The following is a 24,879-nucleotide window of genomic DNA, read 5'->3' on the forward strand; positions in this document are numbered from 1 at the left end:
AATTAACTGCATTTCTTTGAGTACACATTAGTGTTTTCAGAACCCTCTTTTCTTGGTCCATCTTTCTTCTCAAAAGTATCTATTTATTTCAATATTTAATCGTTCCCTTCCTTTCCTGACAGAATAAAAGATCATTCCAAGTTTCACTTAGATCATCTCATTAGCACAGTGCAAGCAATGAGAAGACCTGCTAGGCTTGTGCTGGATCCTTGGCACAGAAGTCAAACCCAAGAGCAACATCAGCTTGGTTGGCAGGGGCAGCAACCAGGGTCTTAACCTCTCTCCAAGAAAAGAAAAAAAAGGAGGCTCAGGTGGTGCAAACCTTGATGTTAGTCACTGCAGCAAGCAGATGGACTCAAACATGTGATCTCCCTGCGTGACTGACTCTGGGTTTCATTTCCACCCTGTGGAGAGCAGTTAGCTACTTCAGCTGACATTAATGTCTCCTCAGAAGAGTAATATTTTTTAAAAATGGAATAACAAAAACTGATGATAGATTTCTGAAGTTTGCCTGGATTCAGAAGCCTGAGGCTAATAGTAGAGCTGACAGAATTGTATACAAGTAAATAAATTATCAGCTGACAGCATATGTTTTCTTTCAATCTACAGAATGCTGGGCAGAGTTAAGCTTTGCACAGTTATGTCTTGTCTGCGTGGTTTACTACAGCAATTTATGGAGTGTCTGTGACTCCACAGTAGGACTCTGAACCTCCATGTGTTTAACTTTACTCACCAGAGTTATTTTGTGGAAGGTAATGTGACCATTGCAAGTGGCTGCATCATCAAAGTCTCACAAAACTGATAGAAACTTCCCTCTTGCTGTTGAAAACTATCTGGTTTTAAATAATCACACTGGGAGCAGTATAAATTTTTCTATTTCCTTTAGGATTCTGTCAAAATAGTAGTTTTCTGACTGGGAAGGTCCAGGAGAATATGTTATTTTTTATCTTTAAACCCAGCAAATTATTAGTTTGCTGCCAATTAACATAATAGTTGCTCAGCATCTCCACTTGCACAAGAAGACTTATTAAGAAGTTTTCAAAATGGCAGAACCTCACTCTTTTGGCAACTTAGTTCATATGACCACAGGCACAGAAGAACTTACAAACATTTACATAAATATATATGTATTTACATAAGTATATATGTATTTATATATATATATATATATATATATATATATATATATATATAAAATTATCTGTACACATACATACACATGTATAAACAGCATTGGAAAGACTCATCTTCCCTTTCAAAGGGTAATGTCTGGAACATGCAGGACACAGCCTGGGTGTGCAGACACATGTCCCTTCCCATGCTGCCTGCCAAAATATGGTCCAGATTTCACACTTCCCACGTGGCTGTTCTTGCCCCTTGACCATCATTTGGGAAGGAGGCAGCTGGACTGGATTCTCCTCCATGGCATCTTGCTGGATTTGGGATCAGTTTTCAGTTATGTGAACACCAGCCCTAGGTGAGAACATCCACGCACCGCCTCCCCAGCACCACTTTCATTCCTGGCATCCCATCCCCTCAGCTGCAGCAAAGCCAGGATGTTTCTGTGACACATCAGCAGAGTTGTGATTGGTTTTGAGCTTAAAATAGGCCCTGGGAATTAGTGGTATGAAATCATGAAAACTGCAAGTCTCTAAAGTGGGAAACAAATGAATCTTTCTCAATCAACATCTTTAATTGCTTATGTTTCTGTACTTTTCTTTTCTGGCATGATTCCAAAGAAAATAGGAGATTATGTTTGAAATTATTTTCCATTTTTCTCAAGTGCTGATGAGGTATCCTGGGAGATGTACCTGAACGGAACACAGCAACCGAGTCCCAGCTTTGGGCAATAAATGCATTTTACAGCCCCGTGCATTCAGGCAGGAGCCTCTGGTATTGTCCCAGTTGGTGAAGAGAGTGAACAGGGGAAGGCAAAATCAAGGGCAGAGATGAAAAGGAAAGGAACAGATGTAAAAGCATTGATCTGATGTACCTGTATTAAAAACACCAACATCTAATAAATACACTGGTCAAATGCTGAGCTCAGACACATAAAGTCAGCTATATAACCTCCAGAACTCATGCTATTTTAAAAAACCCACACCATTTAGTTCAGACTGCTGAGCTTTATCTAATAAAATGGTTTTCATTTTACATCATTTTCTCAGGTTCTTCTGGAAGGTGGCAGCAAGTTTATTTATCAAAAAACTGGGACAGCTCCCTTGAGAATAAAACAGAGTCCTGTCATCTACTTCAGAATGTGCACATACTCTCTTGCATCTCTGCAGAGCTCAAAAGCCTGGCTGTCTGCACAGCTTGCTGAAGCCTTGGATCCCAAGTTCCAGTCCAAAGAAAATTTTTACAGCTGAGTTGCATAATATCCTGACAAACTGTTTATAATGGAAGCACTGACAGATCCTTAACTGTAGGGTTACAAATTCCTTTTTTCTCCTCATTTCTGTTCAAGTACTAATATGAATGAAAGGTGCAGGGGAGAGGGTGATGCAATAAAATGGAATATAACTTTTTTTTCAGTTGGGGGTCATGAATATTTTTAATATAAAAATCAAAATAGAGAAAAGTGCATCCAAATAAATTGTCTAAAATTTTGGATTGTAATCTAGTTGGTTTTTTTTTTTTTTAATTTAATCAGAAACAAAGCTTTTGTAACAGGAATAATTTAAAGAAGAGAAAACCAGAAGGGAGTGGTTTGAATAGAGCGTGACTTGCTGGGGAATTAATTTAACATCACTTTTCCATAAAAAAGACTTTTCAAGCCGTAACAGCAGCTGCTAATATGGTTCATTTATCGCATAAATGATGTCATACACCGGGTTGTAAAAAAACCTTTCCAAGTAGCGACATCTTCCTCTCCCCCTCAGTCACTGCATCCAAAGCCCAGGGAAGCCAGATTTTTTTTCATCAGACTTCAAAGGATTTGGAGCTCAGACCCACAGTGAGCAGAGTGTGATCTCCAGGGAGGAGAACCGGGGCCGGGAGCAGCTCCAGCGCGGTGGCTGCGTGGCCGGAGCTCTCTGAGCCTTTGCCACCCCACACATCCCTGCACTGCTCCTCGTGCCTCCCTGGGCTCTCATCAGACCTGCAAATCCACCTCCACAGACCTGCCCTTCTCTGCTCACAGCCCCTCTGTGCTGCCATGTGGGTTCTCTCTAGCTGGCACTCAGCTCCCACATCCATCCCTTCCCTCCGGGAAGCTCCAGGGCTGTGGCTTGGATGTTTCTCCAGCTCCCACTGCTCTCTGTATGAGGGAGGCCAGGCAGCACCATGGCAACATTGCTGGTCCAAGCACAACACCCTGACCTCAAAAGAGTCAGAGGAGAGAGGAAATTTCCTCATTTTTGGCTTTGCCACAGAGACTTGTGTGGGGCAGATCCTGCCATGACCTGCCTGAGGACGGGGTTTAATGGTCCCAGAGTGGCCATGCAGAACACACCAGCCCTCACCCCATGTCCTCCCCTCACACTGCTCAGAATCACAGAATATTCTGAGTTGGATGGGACCCACAAGGATAGGCAAGTCCAGCTCTTGAGTGAATGGCCCCTATAGGGATGAAACCCGTGTGCTATTAGCACCATGCTCCAACCAGCTGAGCTAATGCTCAGTACTTCACTTGCACTCAGGAGTTTGCCCATCTTAGCAAAGATGGGTAAGGTTCTCCTCTTGCTCCTCTTGATTTTGAGGGGAACATCCCCAGCTGCACACAAACGCACATGAACACACACGGGTGTGTGGGTGCACAGCTCTCACCTTCCCTGGTGCACACATGGTCCCGTCCAGCGGAGGCCCTTTCTTGGTTTTGCAGAAATAGGGGTTCTCAGGGTGGCTGCACCACAGCTGCTTGCAGGGATCAAATGTACGGAACTGGAACACACAAAAAATCAGAGTGGTTGATGTTTGAGAGAGCTCCCACTGGAAACTGCAACAGGAGCTGCAGATGGGGGGGTTTCTTTCCTAGGTTTAAAATTCCAGCTATTGGTGCTGATCCCTGAGGAGCACCGTGATGTCTGTGGATTGAATATTTGAGCATACAGAATCATGACTGAGGTGAGATCCCATCTGCATGAGATGGAATAAAGTCAAACAAAAATAGTTTTACACAAGTGACCAACCAGCTTCCTCAGGCAGTGAGACTGCCTTTTCTTACAGCTTCTCCAAATGGGGCTGCTTCCTTTGGCAAACAAAGCAAAAAATCCTTGTGCACCCATGGGAAATGGAAATGAGCTGCTCAGCTCAGCTGTTGTAATCCCCTTCTTAGGGGGATGGAAATTTGAGATCAGGTCCCCAATCCAATGAATAAATCAGCATTTTACCTACAATCCAAAGGCTTCTATAGGAGAGGATGGGAAGCACCCACCACAAAACATACTAAATCATGATGTCTGGACATGCTTTTGACTATTCTGAACAAAGAAAAATAGAAAGCCTCCATCTCCCATGCTCTGGAGGATGGCTGTAAGAAAAGATTCCTTTTGGCTGGGACATTCTCCCAAGGCAGCTTCAGAGGGAATTGAATAAAGACACTACACTACAGCTCATGCTGTAAAGGTCCTCATCCATTATCTAGGGACACTGCTCGGCTCATATATTCCTGCAGATGGGAATGAAAGCAGAAATGTTACATGTCAGCAGCTGCCAGCAGCTGAAAACATCTCTTTCCATTTAATATTTAGTTCTACTTGAGGGGCTGGAGGTGGGAGACAGAGCCCTGCTGCAGAAGACTTTATTTTCTGAGGCCAGTCCGCTGAGAATAGCAATGAACTTGCCTTGCTTTAAACTTAGACTTTGCCTCTTATTTTCCTCATACACAAGAGCCAACCGTGTCACAAGAGCCCTTACAAGTTGCTTTACTCGCTGTGATGCCCATTTTCTCTTGCAAGGTATCAAAATACATCACACTTTCCATAAAATTGGATCATAAAAGCATGCTGCCCTGTGCTAGCACTACGAGATGTGGCAGCAAATCCATCTCCTTCACATCCGGGTGGGAGTTTTGTAGCAAAATAACCAGCTGCCAGCAAGAGGAGGCTCAATAACACAGCAAGTTTCTTTGCTTGACAACTACAGATATTTATGAAACTGCACAATAACTACTTCTGTAACCTCAGCTTAAAAAAAAAAAAAGACCAAGAGATATTTAGAATAACATATATGACAACATTCAGTTGTTAATCCTTGCTTACAGATAAGAAGGCAAAATATCTTTCCTTGTGGGCTTCACTACGCTGTCCCTTTTAAGGACATTTCAGAGACACTTAGAGCACTCCTGGATGAGAAACAGCAGCAGCTAAAGTTAAGTACTCACAGCTGTGCACATCATGTATCCCAGCCCGAAGTCAAATCGGCACTGCTCATTCATGGAGTAGTGAATCCCTGGCAGCTGTGGAAGGGAGGGCCAGTCGTGTTCGAAGGGATCATCCCGCAGACAATCGTAGGAGCTGCAACAGGCAACAATTACAGGAACAGATGGGGCTGTGAGGCTTGCACAGTGTTTGTGGTTTCGTTGCCTTTTTGTTCCAAACAAAATACAGCCTGCAATTTCTCAGATCCTGGTCCTGAAGAGTAGCTAATATCACAATTATGGGCACATTCACTTTAGCATGTCGTATCTACCTTCAATGGATTCTACACATCTTTTTTTGAAGCCCTTCCATTGTAATTTCCATTTAGCTTGCAGGTAAATTCCTATCCGTCTCCAGGCCCCTTATGTGAAAAAAATCAAAGGAAGAATCCACATGAGACCAGGAAGAAAAGAAAGTTTAATTAATTTTCCATTTGCGGAATTTCTTGCTGCCTGCAGCTGTCTCTCAAATGAGGTTTCAAAAGCAGAGGCCAGGGTAACCAGCCCAGAACTGAGCTTACAGCTTCCCTGTGTCCTCCCTGAGAAGCAGTGACTCAGTTACAGACTTCAGTTGGTTTTGTTCCCTCTCTCTGCTTCTCCTGATCACTCCCAACTCCATCCATAGTTTAAAATAAGTTTTCTTTCTGTGTGATCAATATGGAAGTTTCTCCTCTGCTCCTAAGGAGTGAGGACAGCCTGTAGAATTACATCTGACCAAGTCATGCCAGTACAAAGGACTGATGGCAGTCCCCCCAAATGGTTAACACAGTGTAAGAACTGGTTGATTCACAACACCAGCCCAGTCCACAGGATCTCTGAAATGTCTCCCAGTTATTCAACAGACATGAGGACACCATACACAAGCCTACCCTGGCAATCATTAAGATTGCCTTGAAGTTACCAATAGCTGAAAGCAGAATTTTGAGGTTAGAGTTACTTCAAAGCAAACCATCATTCTGCTTTGTTATAAGACATTTTATAAATAGTTGTATTTAAAAGAACATAAAGCAGCCCTCTAGGCCAGATGATTTTTATTTAATGGCTAAAGTTCTGGAGGATCTTGCTAATTGAAACAATCACACTTCCCTCACAATGTTTTTATTCTTTATTGCCATGCCTAAGATATCTACAATAATAAAAATACTGATGAAAAGAGTTAGTTCATGTATTTTGCTGCATTTTTTCCTGCTCATTTTCAGCTTTTGCTGGTTATGGTGGTAGCTTTCCCATATTTTTTGTAAAACTTGCACATAATAAGGGGAAGGTTTTTTCTGTAAGAAGCAAAAAAAAAAAAGGTCATAAACAGCAGAATTTGTCAGGGAACTCTACACAGATCTAATGCCTGAAGTGTCAGGTCCAAAAAGGAAGGCAAGGGGCATGGATGAAGCTGTTTAAACAGCTTTTGCATTTAAGGTACTGAAAGAAAAATTAACAACTGAAGACCTGATTCTGGAACCATGTGTGCTCTTCACATATCTACTAAAGTCAAGAAAAGCCCTGAGCACTTGAAGGGCAGATTTTCCTCTCTAGGCAGCACCATCTTGTCACTGACAGGTATCATAAGCAACAAATGGCAAGACAGACACGACACTGCTGGGTAGCCAAGGCAGTGCTCAGCTAGAGATTAGAGTAGGGAGGGAGGAAAGTTAGCAATGAGATTCATAACAGTGCCTTCCATCACCCCTGAGAGGACAGCAAATACACCCTCAATGTCCAGAAAACAAACAGACACAAATGAAATGCGAATAATGTAGAATGGGCTGATATTGTATTTGCAGGGTGCCCCGATGAAGGAAGCAATGATGAATCTGACTCCATGCTCTCAGAAGGCTAATTTATTACTTTATGATACTATGTTATATTAAAGAATACTATACTATACTATACTATACTATACTATACTATACTATGCTAAGGAATACAGAAAGGATATTTACAGAATGCTAAAAAGATAATAATGATAACTTGTGACTCTGGAGAGAGTCCCAACACAGCTTGGCCCTGATTGGCCAATGAGTGAAAACAACCCACACCAGAAACCAACGAAACAATCACCTGTGGTAAACAATCTCCAAACACATTCCAAAGGAGCAAAACACAGGAGAATCAAATGAGATAAGAATTGTTTCTCTTTTCTCTGAAGCTTCTCAGCTTCCCAGGAGAAAAATCCTGGGCGAAGGGATTTTTCAGAAAATGTGAATGTGACAGGCTGCCATCAAAGTGAAGATGAGAGGAAGAAGTGTCCCCTCACGGAGGGCAGGGGCTGTCCAGTGGTACTCACTGGGGGTAGCAGTACCCACTGGAGGTAGCAGTACTCACTGGAGGCAGTGTTACTCACTGTAGGCAGTGTTACTCACTGTAGGCAGTGTTACTCACTGGAAGCAGTGTTACTCACTGTAGGCAGTGTTACTCACTGTAGGCAGTGTTACTCACTGTAGGCAGTGTTACTCACTGGAAGCAGTGTTACTCACTGTAGGCAGTGTTACTCACTGTAGGCAATGTTACTCACTGGAGGCAGTGTTACTCACTGGAAGCAGTGTTACTCACTGGAGGCAGTGTTACTCACTGTAGGCAGTGTTACTCACTGGAAGCAGTGTTACTCACTGGAAGCAGTGTTACTCACTGGAGGTAGCGGTTCAGCTCCTGCTGGCTGCAGCGGGACCAGTGGAAGCGGTGGAAGGCTGCCTGCACCAGGGGGGCCATGATGCTGCCCAGCCGGACCTCGTCCCCGCAGCGGTTCCCTTGGCCGTCGTGCTCCATTCCTAAACTGCCCCCAACAGAGACACAGAGGTGACGTCCAGGGTGGGCTCCAAGTGCTCTCCCTCCCCGTATCACCAGGGCTTGGTGCCAGCAAGGTTCTGAACTCCCACTGCCCTTGTTCACATGAGCAAAGTCATGGGGAAAAAGGGTGAGGACGGAGCTAGAGCTGGTCTGGAGTAACTCCCACATGGAAAGATTGACCCTGGAGAGTACCTTCATGTCATCAGCCTAATCCACTTTCAAAAAAAACCTAAAAATGCCTTTTGTGGGCTTTGTGCACACACACATTTGTGAATTACTACAGCTAAATGTGAATCCATTTCTGAATTACTAAGCCTGCCCACCCTCCAGGAATTGTAACAGAAACCTTCCCAGGCTCTAATCTGGAGCTATTCAGGGCTTTATATAACTTCTAAAAAAATCACACCTTAGCTTGATTCAAAGTATTTTGCAACTGCAGACAATTCTTTTGCATGGAAATAAAGAAAGGCAGCACACAGAACGCTAGTTCAGACAAGCTGCTGCTGTTGCCCAGGAGCAATCCCACATTGTTTAAATGTGAAACAGCCTGGAAAGTGGTGGATGTTTTCTAGAAAATTACCCCAAATTACAGATGGTTTAAAATTTCTTTTTTGATTTATTATTAATATACTTGCTCCTTTCCTTTGTTAGAATCTTATACTGTATTTTTAATAAGTACTATTGGACTAATGTGGGCAATATCTGTCCATAGTTAAACCAAATCAACACATTGGGGCTGAATATGACTTGAGGGACTACAAACTTTCTGCAGTGTCTTTTAAAGTCCATGCTGTGTTCTTGTCATTCCTAATTCAAAAATTCTGGAATCGAATACTATCTGAGTCTCAAATAGGTGTCTCTGTCTAACTAAGAGATATGTTTATGGTGATTTCAATAAATTTTGGCACTTCATTGTTTAAAAAAAGAGAAAGGGCCTGAAGGCTTTCACAGGAAAAACAGAATAGATGGAAACTGTTCAGAAAAAGCCTTCTGGTACCTGTTATTCTACCAAAGAGAAAATGGGAAATCAGTGGGAGTTCTCTGGAGGGAGAACAGAGAAACTAAAAAGATCTGGGAAAAGCCAAAGCTCTGACAACTGCTGCTCAGGCATTGGTTCAAATCACATCAACAGTAAAAGGATTACATTTTTTATATGAGATATATAGAACAGTTGGAACTGCAGTGCTTGGCACCTTGCTTCTATACAGTATTGTTTCCTTTATCAGCACTAACATATACAGATTATGTGCTTATTTAGTATGGATTGTTTGCAAGAATACTGTGTTCACCTGACTCAGTGAATTCATATTTCTTTATTATGGGTACTTTTTATTTCCACCAGGAGACTACAATACATCATTCAGTCTAGTCCCACAGCAGCCCTGGAAGATATTTTGGTATTAGTTATTTTTCCCCATTTGAAAATCCCAAAATATAAAGCTTATTTAAGATCATAAAAAAAGCTTTGTGAGAGCTGAGACTTGAAACCAGAGCTCTAAATTCTAAATATTGTTTCTTAACAACAATTGCATCTGTTCAATGTCAACAGCATTTGTTTGTACAAAAAACCGTTTAAGGCACAACACAGATGTCCAGTTGTACTCACACATGTCCAGTTTCATGAGCCACCACAAATGCAGATGAAAAACCATCTTCATGGTTGAGAGTGCAGCTCCGGACAGGATGGCACATCCCAGTGACGGGGGCATAGCCTGTGAGAAGCACCAAGGGTTTCAGAAAATGAACAAGTACAGAAAAATCAGCGTGGTGGGAAGTTCTAGGGTGAGCTCTTTCCTTTGTTGTGACTCAAGTATAGTTAAAGTGGTCCTCCAAAGACCTCTGCCCCCAGACATTTAACAATGTTCTCCTTCATCTAGGAAACAGACGAAACCAGACTTGAACAAATGAAAACTTCCTGGCTCACCAAGAAAATTCTTGTTACCTCTTGGACTGCCCTACAGTTGCCTTTTCTAAGTGCATAAGACAACAGTGGCAAAGAAAACGCCATGCTGCTGTATGGAGGAGCCCAAAACCACCCCTCAGGGAGCAAAGCCCCATCCTGTGTTAACAGCAGTTCTGGCCAACTCAAAATGAATGGGAAAAGTCTGAGATTTCTCCCCTCTGGTGAAAAACCTGATCTCACAGGAGGCAGAGGTCTGAAAAATGGAAAAAGGGGACAGCGCTTGGCCCTGCTGTTCCAGTCCTCTCCATAACAACATTTTTTGCAATTTGGCTGTAACACAGCAACAGCTTTGGAACTTTTAAAACACAAAATCTATTATTTAATCTTTGGGCATTTCCAGGACTGTTTACATATGCATCCCATTTTCTTTGCTTCAGTGAGAACATAGAAATGATCCCATAGATAATCAGTAAGAAAGAATCAAATAACGAATAAAGCAGTTACAACTGAGAATGGCCCAACACGGAGCTCTTAGGGAGAGAAAACACTGAGCACAGCTCAGCAAAAGACGTACAGTTAAACTTCACGTGGTTAGCCTGGCTCGGTAATAAATGCAAATGCAAAGCAAAGCCAGGCACACACCTTGCATGCCTGACGGACCAAAATCCTGCCTGGTGAGGAAGATGGCGTGGTCGTGGTACTCGGCGTGCCCCGTGTCGGGTTTCTGCTGCAGGTAGGCCCAGCGACACACGTTCTCCAGGCTTTGGGAGGGGTTCCCAATCTCTATCAGACTCATGGACTGCAGACACACAGGGAAAAAATGACACCAAGAGTTATTTATTAGAAGCGTAGGGAATTTTTTTCCCCAACTTTTTCAGGCACTTGACTAAGCATCCCATTTCCATTAAAAGTTTGTTCTTAATTAAGACATATTTACGCTTCAGAAACAAATTTTACTGGATCAAGAAAGCAAGAAAATAGCTAAAGTTCATGGTTAGATTGTGAATTCTGCATTTAATGAGATCTAAGATGTAACAAAATTTTAAAAATAGACAAGAAATAAAAAGATGGGTATTTTAATGACAAAACTGATACTGGGTTGGGCACTCTTATTATTTCTATGCAATCCTGGCATCAGTTTACATCTCTTTATCATCTCTTTATCATCACTTCCAGTCTGGATATACAGTTCCTGATGGAGCCCCTGTCCCTTTTGGAACCACAACAGACTCAACCAGGAGAGACTGACCCAGTGTGGGGAAGATCAATGCCTAATGGCCAAGAAAAGCCTATCACAACAACTGCAGAGAGCCAGCACCCTGTCCTGTTCAACACTGCTTTAGTCATGAAATTGAGCTGTTTAGGCTGTTCTGGCAGACCTTGGCACATTCTTGGATGCTCTGTTGGTGTAAAACCAAGTGTACTTTTTCAGCTGCACTTGAACCATTACTTCCAGAAATGGACTTTCTCAGTGACTGTCTTTTAAATTGCATTTTCTTTATCCCATTACTCATCTGAAGATCGTTCAGAAGGTAGAACACAACTTCCCACTGAGGGATGCCATTCTCCATGTAAACCACAGGTTACATGGGTGGTGAACTGACACAGCACGGCTGGCTCCAGTGAGCTGATGTGTTAGGTGAGGTGCAAAGAACAGTTCTCTTGAGCAAGGAAGAGAAAGGTATTTTAAAATCCAACTATTACATTTGCCTCTTCTTTTTTTTTTTTTAAGTAGTACTTTCTTAGGAGCTCCCAGCTAATTCTGCTTGATACTGTGCACTGCTAAAACTTTACAAAGCTTATTGTATGTGGGATACTCCAGAATGTATGACTAACTGACCTGTCCCAGGACTTCCAGGATTTGTAAGAACTACAGATGTGAACCCTGGCTTTTCATTTGCAAAAATTATATTACCATGACAACACTGTAATCATAACAAAACCCACTACAGTTTAGATGCTATACTGTACTGCAAGCATTTGTCATTCCAAAATACTTAATGTAGAGCAAAACTTAGCCTATGCCAAAAATAAGAGAGAAGTAATACAATTCATGTTTAAATACAGATGTATTTGACGTGTCCTCTAATTGAATGCATGATGGAGTACATAGAGTATTGACTACATGAAAAAGAAAATCCTCAAAGGGTTGTGGAGGAACAACTGGAATTGATAAAAGAAGTGTCTGCCAAACTGAGGTCTGATTTTGGCAAAACTAAGATATTACAATTCTGCAAATGTTCAGAAAAACAAATTTATAAACCAAATAGAGCACAGTTTGCACTCTGATACCACTGTGGAATGAAAAAGTTGTAATATAATCCTGTATTGGATCATACTGCTTCCAGCCATAATTCCCTTGGAAATTGAACTAATAACTGTATTTAAAATGGTGGGACAGTTGTGGTGCCTTTTTTGAATCTCTGTATATTTATAAGAACATACTTAAACAAACTTTGAGTTACTAATACAGGGCAAAATCCCAGCTCTCCAAGAAAAATCCTAATCCGTTAAAAGGGTTTGACTGTTGCTGAGGTCTTTAATAACATCCATCAGTGGTAAAACAAAAACAAACAAGCAAACAAACACAAAACTTATCTATACCACCTTCACTCTTATTTCTCTAAAACTGCACAAAAAAGATCAATTCCTTCAAGGAGCTCAATAAAAGTATCTGACTGCAAGACTCAAAAGCAAAGAATGCTGCAAAATGAAGTTGAGAGACCTCTAGTTTTCTAATATTTTCTGATGTTTGCTAATACTTCCTTATTTCATAATGACCTCCTTGTGTACATTCTATCAAATGAAAAATTGCATCATTTAAGACACAATGATCAGAAAACAATGAAAACACACACCCTATCAACATATGCTTTGTTTAAGGGTATCCAATTATTTGCAAAGAAGTCTTGAATTTGCATGATCAGCAAAAAAGCACAGAAAATAAAATGTCAATTATTTCCTAATAACCACTGCTTTATAGCTGCCCTCTGTCATCTCTTCCCTGCCTGCTAAACCAAACCCTTGTTGGTGTTTATCACAAAAGCAAAATGTTTGTCTCTGAATGAACCAAGGGAGCAGGTTTCAGCGCTGCTCTGATTAACATCGAGTCTGCCAGGGGCCAGAGCAGTCTGGCACAGCAGAGCAGCAGCTCCCGTGGCTCAGCCCTGCCCTGGCATTGCCATGAGTCAACAACTCCCTCACTGGATTCTGAGTCCATTCCAGGAGAAAAACCACAGGCTCAGTCCAAGAGAACCTCAATGCTTACTTATCAAAACACTGATTTTAGAGTTTGTCTTCAAGCAAATGAAGTTGGACCAAGTGGTTAATGTGGAGCATGGTGGGGTTTTTGCATCCAACACAATAGGGAGAAAGAAAAAAAACCCTTTCACATAAAAGGGGAAACTGAGAACACACAAGTCCTAGAAAACATGTTTTAGCTGACCCAACTTTTTGGCAACGACACAACTTTATCATACACCTGAGCCTTACTGCTCTTTAAGCTGGGAAACAAGATATCCAGCAGGAAGTCAATTATTTTGAGTGTCTGTGCTATGAATGTAAGCAGCAAGTCTAGGTCCTGTAAGTGAGGAGGACTTCAAAGAGTGAGAGGAAAAACTCAGTCTGTCTGCTGAGTACTCCAAGTCCACTGAGCACTCAAATCATCTGGTCACTAATCCCTTGTCTTGTCTTTCCCCACTGTAATGGAGCAGCCTGAAAAGAGAAACCCACTTGATTCCTAGCAAATTTTTCACCTGAACACCCACTTTCTGCAATTTGCCAAAGACTTTCAGATCAGAAAGGCTCCATCGGTGCTAACAGCAAATATTGCATGGCTGGGGAGCCATCAGAGAGTCAAGCTCACCGTGCTGTGCAACTACACTGGCTGAGACTGAAGAACCACAAACACCATGGTCCTCTCCTCAGAGCAGGCAATGTCATGGCCAGGAAAGGGAATTAGTGTTTCCCTCCAAAGAACCTCCAAGGCTCCAGTGGTCTTTGGGTCAGAGACTTCTAAGCCAGGCATGCCTTTATACAGAATTTTATCCACTTTTCCAGCTGCCTTGTCTTTACAGATAGATGCTGCTGTCCTGAAGAAAGGAGTCTGGGAGATTGTGGGACCAGGCAGAGCTTGTTAGTAGACAGGGCAGATGTCATATGTTTTACAAGGACGTTGTCCAAAAATTACTCTTGTAGAGATATCAGATAACACTTAATAATATTTTCTTTTGGAAACCAATGTGGGCTTTCATCAGAGCCCAACCCTTTATTAAATGGACAAAGCAAATAAGGAAGAGGAACAGAGATGAGCTGCGTGCTGTAATAAGGGCTGAAAGGTAAAATCCCTCTTGTCACACAGCAAACCGGGGAAACTGGGGGCCAGCAGGCTGCACATGGAGAAGAGGTGTAGGTGTTACTCTTGGCCAGCAAAGGGCTCACACTGCCAGCAACCCACAGGTCCTGCAGCTGGCTGGGAGCTCTGACCTGGCTGGGAAGGACCTCTTTCCAAGCAGGACAGCAGGCCCGTGGAGAGCATTACTCAGCTGATCAGCAGGAAAACTGCCAATGGAAAGAGAAACTTTCCTTCTCACAGCAAGAAAAGCAAAAATATCTGTGAACTGCTGATGGAAACAGATGGAGATGTTGGCCAAGAAGTGGAAAGGGCTCAGCTGGGAAAACATCCCCCAGGCGAGGAGATACCACAGAGGGTGACGAGGACAGTCTGCCCTACAGAACTAGCTGAGGCTTTTTCTCTGGGAAACTCAACGTCTACTAATGCTGCACATTTCCCTTCCTTCTTTTTTGATTCTGCCTTCATTTTTTCTCCACTCCCTTCCTTCTTAGATGGAAGCAACAACAACAACCAAAAAAAAAAAAAAAAAGACAACTGAGTTGCAGTTGCATTCATACAAAGAGGCAAAGCAGGGCAGTAAGAAGTGGTTGAAGGTCAGAGAGGTCTCTGAACCTTCTTATCCTTTGGGAAGTTATCACTTCTCTCATATGAACACACTGAAGAACAAGTCATTCATGAAGCTGTGGAAAGTCCTTAAAATACTTGTGGAGACTGGAGATTGTGGGGCAAGGAAGAAATAAGTATTTCTTTTTTCTTTAACAATGTCAAAGTTATCTTAGAAGAAAGCTGCAAAATTAGTCTATATTCTACCCAAGCCTTTCAAGAATGTACAAGCTGCCAGCCCATGGGAAAGACACACTGGTGTCACACACAGAATGGCAGCTCCCCTTAAACAAACGTTTTATTTATCTGATATTTGGCAGCACTGGGTACAACTTTGCAAAAGTGATGATGAGCAGGTACCTGGTGATAAGAATATAAGAAATTTAGGCTGGTCAGAAGCTTGGGACCTTTCCTAACTCATCCATTAGGTGGTGCTCCAAGAGAACCAACGGAGAAGGCTTTGCAGCTCTTCAGTAGCTCCAGGAGGAGCAGAAATATTCTTAACATGACAGGCTTCAAACTATAGCAGGAAAAGTTGGACCACAGCAGTGCACACGTTCAGGAAACAATTTAACATATGACTTTCCCTTCCTGAATGCGTAAAGTCTCTGCAAAACACACTGTTTACATCGCTTCTACTTGGCATTTTTATTGCTCATTGGATATTGGATTAAAACTTCTATATTCTTCTTTCATCCTGAACAAGACAAGCAAAAGATAAATAAACACAGTTATTGAATGTCCATGGTAACCAAACTAACAAAAATAGCTCATTCAGCAAACTGTCATTTTGCATTCAAGGGATTTGTAAAGCTTTCTTATGGCAGCAGTTTGTAAACATTTTTCAGTATCTAATTCTGTATAAATGTAAGCAGATCAGGAGTACAAAGTACTGTTTATGCTATCAGCCAGCTCCACATTCTTCAAGGTCCCAACAAAACACACTGGGGAATTATAAACTCCAAGTGTAATATATAAATAAGGGAGTTCAACAATTCTCCCAGATAAAAAACAGGAGGGGCAATATCTCTTCTCTTTATCCCCATATGAAACATGAAAACAGCGCAAAAATATGAACAGCTGCCAAAATGCTACATCATATGTAGGTCCTGGCCTTGCAACTCAGCCTGTGCAGAAATGGTTACTGGACATGGCCAAATGCTGGGGTCAACAACTCCATCTTCAGACACATCAGTAAGGTCAGGGCTTGTTGATTCCTGCTGATTCTTTCAGGTCTTCTGTATCTACCAATGTCAGTGGAAAAATAAGATACTCAACTCATTTGTGACCTAGTACAAGGAGAGGCTGGAGGAGGCTCAGGAAGATCTCAATAGATATAAAAACCTATTGGGCAGGGAATAAAGATGACTGAGACAGTCCTCTCAGTGGGATCCAGAGAAAGGAGAAGAGGCAATAGGCAAGAAAAAAAGCATTCAGGAGTGTTACTGTAGTTTTACCATGAGTGGCAAAACATTGGGAAGGGTTGTCCAGAGAGGTTATTGAGTCTCTGGAAATATTCAAAACCAAGCTGGACAAAGTCCTGAACAACCTGCTCCAGGTGACCTTGCTCTGAGCAGGGCAGCTGGACTAGATAAGGTCCATTCCAAGCACAGCTGTTCCATGGCCCTAATGTGCAGCTAAAAACCTCCTTGCATTGCCAGGCACAGGTGCTCTCAGCCAGAGCCTTTGCCCTTTAGTGGGAGAGGTGGAGGTGCTCATCCCTTTCCCTCCAGGCAAACATCAGGGTCAACAGCAAAATAGTAAAGACAAACACCATATTTAAAGAATAAACTTGATTTGTGCTTCCAAAGCTGCCTTATGGGAAACAGAGATCAAGAAGAACCTGACTCAGACTGAACCAGCAATTCCATCCTGGCTGAACCAGCAATTCCATCCTGGCTGAACCAAGAACATCTCCCCTGCTTGTATCAAGCTTAGACATGAAAAGGTCAGATGGCAGAGACAAAGAGAGCATCATTTATGAAAATATCAAAGGTAAAGCCTTGTCCCCAGTGAAGGCAGCAGGAGCTCTGCTAATGTCTCAGACATACAAAATTGAAAATACCTTCTCAGTTGGACAGTCCTGTCCTATGAGGTTGCAGGCATCCATCCCATAGCACCTTCTTCTTCAACTGTTACCTCAAAGGGTTTTCTTCCCTCCCCCAGCTATTTGAGAGGCTCTCTGCTGTGGCAGTCAGGTTCCTCTTTCACTCTGACCAAGTTAACACATGGTCAGAGTCCAGCCACTTGTTATGGTGCCAACACTGGTTTACAGCTTATGTGGCTTTTCTCTCCCTCCTGGTTGCATTTCCAGATGCCATGGAGCACAGCCAGCATCCCTCAGCCCATCCCACCCTGCTCCAGGCTGAATACACTTGGGCTGTGCATGGTGCCAGAGGAGAGTTCAGGGTGTCCTGCGCTGCCACACTCACATTTCCCAAGAAATAACCCTCACAAATCCTCAGGGGGCTGCATTTATTGAAACCCTGCAGTCCCTGCAAAATTCTTTCTAAGTGTTTTTTCATTAATCACTGAATTAATTACATCCATCCCAGCTAACCTGTGATTTCCTCTGTGCTGTGCAAGGGCAGCTCATCTGCACACAGAGTCACCATTGTCAGTGGACAGAGTGTGGGGCTGCAGCCAGGAATTTATGAGGTCTTATCCCCAGCCTGCCAGTGGCCTTCCGTGTGGCCTTGGAAAATAACACTTAACATCTTTGTTTTTTTAGCTGTAAAATGGGAATAATAATCTTTATTCATTCACCTCAAAGAGGCGATGAGAGGATTTTATGCAGTGCTCAGTGTTTAAATGTTTCCAAACAAATTTTAGAATAACCAGTCAGGGCTTTTAAATGCATGCTCAGCTCATCTCTTGCAACCTCCTCTGCACTTGGTGCTTGTGGTTGCTTTGCTTATTTCCCTGAGTATTCTAGAGCTAGCTGTATTATACAGCTGTTACAACCAAAATAGGTCTAAGTGGAATAATTCGCACAAACATTGAATTATATTAATCTCAAATATACCCACAGTTGCCAAAATTTGGAACCAATCTTCCTACTACTGAAGTCAAAAAGGCAGAAATGAGCCAGCTCATCTTTTTCCCATTTGAAGAAAAATGCACTGCATGTACCCTGTTTACTTATTTGCAGTATCCCATCCCATCAAAAAAGCCAGTGACTTTGGAAGTCAATGTCAAGAAAATACAGAGAAATGCATTGTGGCTTCTGAAGCCAACACAGATATGGAGAAGCCTTTGCAGAACATATTTTTCTATCCTAATGATGGAATTGATAAATGAGTGGGCAGCAGCAAGGCACAGCTGAAGCCTTCACATCAGTCTGTGGTACATCATTTGCAGGAAGTACTGAGAGAAAAGTGGGGAGTCAGGGAAGGGCTGGCAGCTCCTGCAAAGTCCTGTAAATCTACCCCATCCCCAGCCCAGCCACACTGCCTGCTCCCCAAACACCACCCAGCCAGAGCCCAAGCCTGCTGCTCTTGGCAGGGCTCAACCTGCCACCCCCTCAAAGTCCTGGGGTGATAACTCACACAAAGTGCTAATTCAGTAAAACCATGTCTGATCTTTTCAATTCATCCCTGAAGTAATTTCAGCATGTGATCACTAAGGAATATGTTCCATTTTTTCATCTTACACATATTAATGCTATTCCTGAAATTATCGAAACTTCTGCATGTGCAGTTGCCTGTGTTTGAGAATATTAAAATATAAGTACATTTGAAAGAGTAGAGTACCTTCAAGCAAGAACCAGTGAAAGGTTGGTTGCTATGCAACTCAAGTATTGTCCATATTATTCTTATCAACAGATGACATATTGTATAAAATAATATAATCATCTGAAAAACCCACAATCCAGTAGAAGGCTGCTCAGGGGTGGAGAATTGCCAATAGCTGAGAGTGCTGTCATAAACCTGACGTTGATGGTACATACTTCATCAATTACAGAACCATAATGTAATTATTATGATTATTTAAATGGCACCCTTGATAATATATATAAATTGCCTGCAGTGAAGCAAATGAATCTGAAGATATTAGCTCCATGCTTTCAAAAGAAATGCTTACTCAAACAAGACTGGGATAACATTTTCATGTTGTGAAGCCAGCCACGCTGCTTCATTCATGCACTGCCTTAACTTGTACAAGTACCCCACTAAATGCTATGTGTTTTGAATATATATTTTCCTAAAAATTGTTAGTGCTCGTGTGTGGGACAGTAAAATATTCAAGGCTTTGTTCTATTTCCTCAGAACAGGTTCAGAAAATAACAACTATATACTTCTTCTCTCTGCTTTTCCACTTGGGATAGTAATTCCATTTGGGATAATAATTTATTAACCCAAACCTATAAGGAAAATTCTCCTCACCTTCTACTCCCTGGTACTGGGACTCCTCTAATCAGGAACTTTAAAAACATGAACAGAAAAGGATATATTCTTATACAGCCATGGCATGCAGGTTCTCACATCATAAAGTAGAGGAGTTCTGGATTGATATCTTTTAAATATACTTTTTGCTGTTTTTAGAAATCTATAGATTGTCTTTCATGTAAACAAGAATCAGATATGGAAATGCAAGAAAAATTATCTTTGAGACAAGCTTGTGATAGCAGAATTATTCCACTGAAACCAGCAGGACAACTCAGAAGCTAAAGCATTGTCCACTGCAGATTGTGGATGTAGAATCCAGAAGCAGAATACCCACAAGCAGATTACACAGACCTGCAAATGCTACTTCTGTGATGTGGCCAAAGAACTGCCAAAAAATGCTGGATTCTGTCCTCCACCCCAACTCTCCTCTCTAAAGAATATGAAACTGGTAACTTTCAAATTATAAATGGACAAATCTTTGCTATTCACAAGAAAACAAAGATCCTTAAGATGGAATGATGACTCCTGTAGCCACTGTCTGCCATCTGGAAAATGGCAGAAATAACCAGAGCTCACATTGAGGCAGATCTATAGGGCTAAAGATGAATAATAATAAACACATAACAATTATGAAATACCTATGTACTAAGGACTGCAAAGAAATTACTAGCCCAGGTACTAGTTCTGCTGGCTTCCACCACTATTGCAACATCAGATTTGTATGAGATTCATAAGTCAATTTGCAATCAATTTTTTGCCACTACAGCAATATCAAGGATATATATTTTGTAATTCAATGTTAGCTACACACTCCATGAAGTCTCAATCACAAAATGGCAAATATGACCTTTTTTTACATTTACTTTAGGACATACTTCTGATTAAGCTTATTCAAAGTGCATAAGTACATCATCATCATCACTGCAGGAAAAGCAGAGATAGGTTGGTGTGTTTAGTTCTCAGATGGGGAAGATCCAATAGAAAAATTTAACCTGTACCCAGGTAATCAGTCTCCTGCAGAGGCCAGACTAAACCTGAGAGCTCCCTCATTTGAACCAGGGAGGAAAATTCTCCACTGGTGTTGAGCAGGGTAAGCTGGTGAATGCAGTGGAGCTTCACCATCTGCACTGGCTCTTTGCTGACAGCATTCCAACAACTTCCATGAACAGACATGGAGTCACCCAGAATCCAGGGTTCCTACATGAGCATGGAAATCCCAGCAATTCCAGCTGCAGGAAGGTGTATTGGATGTTAACACTCTGCCCTGAGCAGCTGGGCCTGATGCTGCGTTGGAGGCACTAAAATCACATGTCCTTAAGCAAAGCAGTTATCAACATACTTGAAACGTCCTGTTCTTGTTCCCATGCAATCTGATGTTGACTTGGCAGTAACAGGACACAGGTACTGAACAGATCAATACTTTTGAAACCCATTTAACATTTTGTTCCTTTTTACCCAGGTTTTGTCTGTGGAGCATTCCCTTCCACAGAAACTGAGAGAAAGAACACTTGATATTTTTAATTACAGATTTGATCTGCAGAGCTCTTGCCTTCTGGCCCCTATTCCACAGAACACCCATTTTACTTTAAGCACATGTGTAGTTCCCCTGATAATAAGCACAAGTATAAATGAGTTCTTAGAAAGCAGCCATAGCCCTCAGCATCTTGCAGAGCTGACCTTGTGTTTACTGTTACTTACATACACTTGAACCAGAACACAACTGTGTTTTCTTTAGGAACTAAAATGTTCTCTATGTTTCATGGACTATTCCAAACAAATCTGAAAAGACAGACTGCCAGAGCTAAGCAGTAACATCAAATGACACAGGGAAAACCCAGAAGAAATTGAAATTATTTGAAATGTAAAGTTTAAATGATAAACAGATATATATAAACATGAAAGTTCTTTATATTCACAGACTAACAAGGATAATATATATGGAATAAAATACAGAACAAATACATGTCCCCAGTAACTGCACTCTTCATAAAAGAATGAAGTCTATAGATATTGATATCCTCCATTTAAATTAACCTTTCCTTACCTTGCCGTAGCTCAGCAGGATTATCCTCACCAAGACAACGTTAATGTGAGCACCCAGGGACTCATCATGATAAATTTCATTAACCTGCAAAAGAGTTCAGTGCTTTAACAATGGTAACTATGAAGACAGTGATACAGCCAGTACCTTTTATGCTCTGTCATTAGGCCAGACACCGCTTTGTGATCATATTTAAAACATTAAAAACTCCAGTAATGAGAGAGGGAATGGGGTTTTTCCAAACTCTGCTGTAACCTCCCAACAGGCCATAATTTAGGGAATCATTTAAAATAAATATATTACTCAGCGACTTCAGATTACCAGGTATCAAGTGCCAGTCTAATTGCACTTGGAGGTATGTTGGTGCACCCACACCATGCAGCTGAGCTGATCCTTGTGCACCCACTGGAGCCTGGAGCGTGGCAATCCAAGCAAAATCCCAAATATCTCTCTGCTGAGCAGGACCATGCCATGCATAGGGAAGGGGATGAGTGAGCAGAGAGACAGGACCTGTCTCCCAAGAGCCATTCACTGCATCAGCTCAGCTGCACCCTGTAACATCTGGGACCCATCATATCACACTCTGCCAAGAGGACGTGCCTCCCCCAAAAAGCTGGTCAGGCACATGAGCTGGCTTTATTGTGTGTCAAAACTCATCAGTGTTAAACTTTGCAAGTAGAACAAAAGCTACAAAATGCCAGCAAGTTAAAATTGTCTTCTTTCTTTGTATACCAGAGCTACGTAGCTGAACACGCGCATGGGGAAATCACCCCAGGAACGATGAAAAGAAAATGAAAATATTTAGAGTAGAGAATGAAATGTGGATGAATAACAATTACTTAGGAAACACTGCTACAGGCAAGCTGGGCAAATATTAACTGTTAACGAGGCTGATTTAAGTATTCAGTGATGAAGACTGCATGAGACTTGGCCAAATGGCAGGGGTTTAGCTTTACAAATTAGAAGAGGCAGATGAGATCCCTGCAAGGCAAGTTCCTTCCCTAAAACTTCCTTCCCTTGGTAAAGGTTGCACCAAACTGAACTGGTTTTTTGCTGGATGGACCTAGATTTCATTTATTCCTGCAAACTAGATTCATTACTTCAAGCTAATAAATAACTTTCAGGGAACCTTTCATTTGAAACATGGTAAATAATGTCCTGCTACTTCAATCAGCCCCAGTTTTAATGGCCCATATTTTATCTCTTCAAAAACCATTAAAATTAAATACATCAGTGTAGGTTTTGCTAAGCAATCCCCACTGACATATTAAAGTGAATTTTAATTTGTTTCATCAGTATTTTTTGACAGAAGAGCCTTATTTTATGCCGGGTAGATATCCAAGTTTTCAAGAGTCCTGAGTGTCCTGCTGAAGCACAGCTCCAGGAGGAGGCTCACACCCTCCAGGACACCTGGGGAACATTCTGGGTGATGCCTGGGATGCAGGTTGATGAGCAAGCAGATCCTTGGATTAAAATGGTGGATGAGGAGCCCATGGCTATGAGTGGCCTCAGGGGCTTCTGTTTTCCTTGCAGGGTAGAAGGAGCTGATTATGTTCAAATCTGCTTTGTGAACAATCCCTCTAGAAATCAGATCATCTATTTGCATGTTTAAATAAGACTTTAGAAGACTAACTTTATATTCTGAAATTTTAAAAACACTCTTACTTTGAGGACCATTGCTCAACACAGATTTTAAAGAGGTAAGACATAAACACATTTTGCTTTTCAAAAATTCTTTCACCCAGGAAAAAGACCCTTGAATGCTGTCAAGGGAGACACGGATATTAATTTGCCTCCCTCTTTGTGTGGTGAGAAGAGAGTACTCACATCAAGGATATGAGGTTGAAATAAGCTGCAAATTACCTGTACATGAAATGAGTATTAAACAAAAAACTGCTGTGTATAGAGGACAGTAAACACAGCATGTAAATAAGTATTTAATTAGTTCATAAAGCATAATCCAAATTGGTGCACAGCACTCTCTCATTAACATCCAGAATTTAACCTAAGCCTCTTTTAACAATTGTTGAGTAACCGAACAACTGTATCGCTGTTGTGTGCCAAAGGGAAACTTGGCTTGAAAACATTGATGGAACAGAATTAAAACACTGTTTGACTATTCATGCAAATGACATCTAACAAACAAACTGTGAATGAGCAGAAAAGCACAAGCACTGTAAAAAGCTGCTTGGTTCTCTCGGGATCCTGGATTTTCTGTGAGACAGCAGGCCAATTCAAAGCTCTGGGCCTTGGTTTCATTAATAAGGGTGAGTCCAAGCCCTCTTCACCCAGCATCTTCCTCTGACCTAAACTGTGGTTTGCTAGGAGTGTCTCACTGCACATGAATAATATGCTGAAATAGATGCTTTTCCTTACTTTCAGCACAGCCTAAATCACACCTATTTGTTGCAGGAATCTGTTAGAGATACAAGATCCAAATTAATGTTGTGCTCTCAGAGGTTCATGAAAATGCACACACTGAAAGGCCCAACACAATCCCTAGCTCAGATTCCCCACACTTCCACCTCTTATTTCAACAGGAAAGCAGAGTCAAGCTAATGCAGCTCAATGCATAGGGCAGAAGATGACCAACCAGCCTGTGCAATCAGAAAGCTCCAGGCTTGAGAGCAACTCACAACTTTGAAATTTAGTGTTTGATAGCACAGATAGCCAGGCAATGGAGATACATGTTCAGATGTCTGTGCAATAAATACACACAGCTCTGGAAAAGACTGCAAGTACTTTTCCAGCCCTGCATCTTCATGTACTTCAGCAGGACATCCTGGTTCATACCAACAGAAGAAAAGCCAGGGTCAATCTCCTGTTGTTCTTAGATCAGTAAGTCTAAAATTAAGTTGGTGCATAGGAGGAAAAAAGTACACAGAGACCATCCCATAATCACAGCTCCTGTACTGAAGACAGTGAATGAATTAAACTTTATTAAATGTCCTACAGTGATTCAGCATTTATAGAGGGTGATGAAGAAGGCTGGGTAAATCTCAAAGAATTCAAAGCACAGTGAAATACTGTAAAGAGACTTTTATCAAGCTATTGTAGTTCACTAACTATTTTGGGATATCTTTGGTTTCTTTTTCTGGGATATTTCAAAGGAAAACACACATTTCTATTTAAAGTTTCTGTGTAGAAATCAGGCTAGCACAGATTGGTGCCACATAAGAAAAACAAAGATTTTATTTACTTTTTTTTCATCTGTCCCTCTCTGCTAATTTTATAATTCTCCTGCCTTGAGCAAGTTTCAAGTCAGCACAGTAAGCGCATAGAATACATCAAAAAGTTAAAGGCAAGCCAAGCACCAGTGAGGTGCCTCATGCTTTGTAAAAGAAGCACTGGAAAGTTTTGATTACTGAGCAAAGCACTGCCTGATCCTAAAAGGGAATTTTGAAAGCTCCTGTAACACAAATAGTAATCAACAGCCTGCAGTTCTGCTAG

The 24,879-nt window shown here is 41.7% G+C and overlaps 1 protein-coding gene across 1 annotated transcript in view; it reads right to left on the reverse strand.

Moving 5' to 3' along the window:
* Window positions 1-24,879, reverse strand: part of ADAMTS2 (ADAM metallopeptidase with thrombospondin type 1 motif 2) — a 174,334-nt gene that overhangs the window by 27,804 nt on the left and 121,651 nt on the right. The window contains exons 5-10 of the mRNA XM_058815035.1: window positions 21,433-21,516; window positions 10,686-10,842; window positions 9,747-9,852; window positions 7,983-8,126; window positions 5,324-5,456; window positions 3,769-3,882 (exon numbers count right to left, since the gene is read on the reverse strand). Of these exons, the coding sequence (XP_058671018.1) occupies window positions 3,769-3,882; window positions 5,324-5,456; window positions 7,983-8,126; window positions 9,747-9,852; window positions 10,686-10,842; window positions 21,433-21,516 (738 nt within the window). The remainder of the gene's footprint in view (window positions 1-3,768; window positions 3,883-5,323; window positions 5,457-7,982; window positions 8,127-9,746; window positions 9,853-10,685; window positions 10,843-21,432; window positions 21,517-24,879) is intronic.

This window comes from Ammospiza caudacuta, chromosome 16, assembly GCF_027887145.1.
Source record: "Ammospiza caudacuta isolate bAmmCau1 chromosome 16, bAmmCau1.pri, whole genome shotgun sequence".
Lineage (NCBI taxonomy): Eukaryota > Metazoa > Chordata > Aves > Passeriformes > Passerellidae > Ammospiza > Ammospiza caudacuta.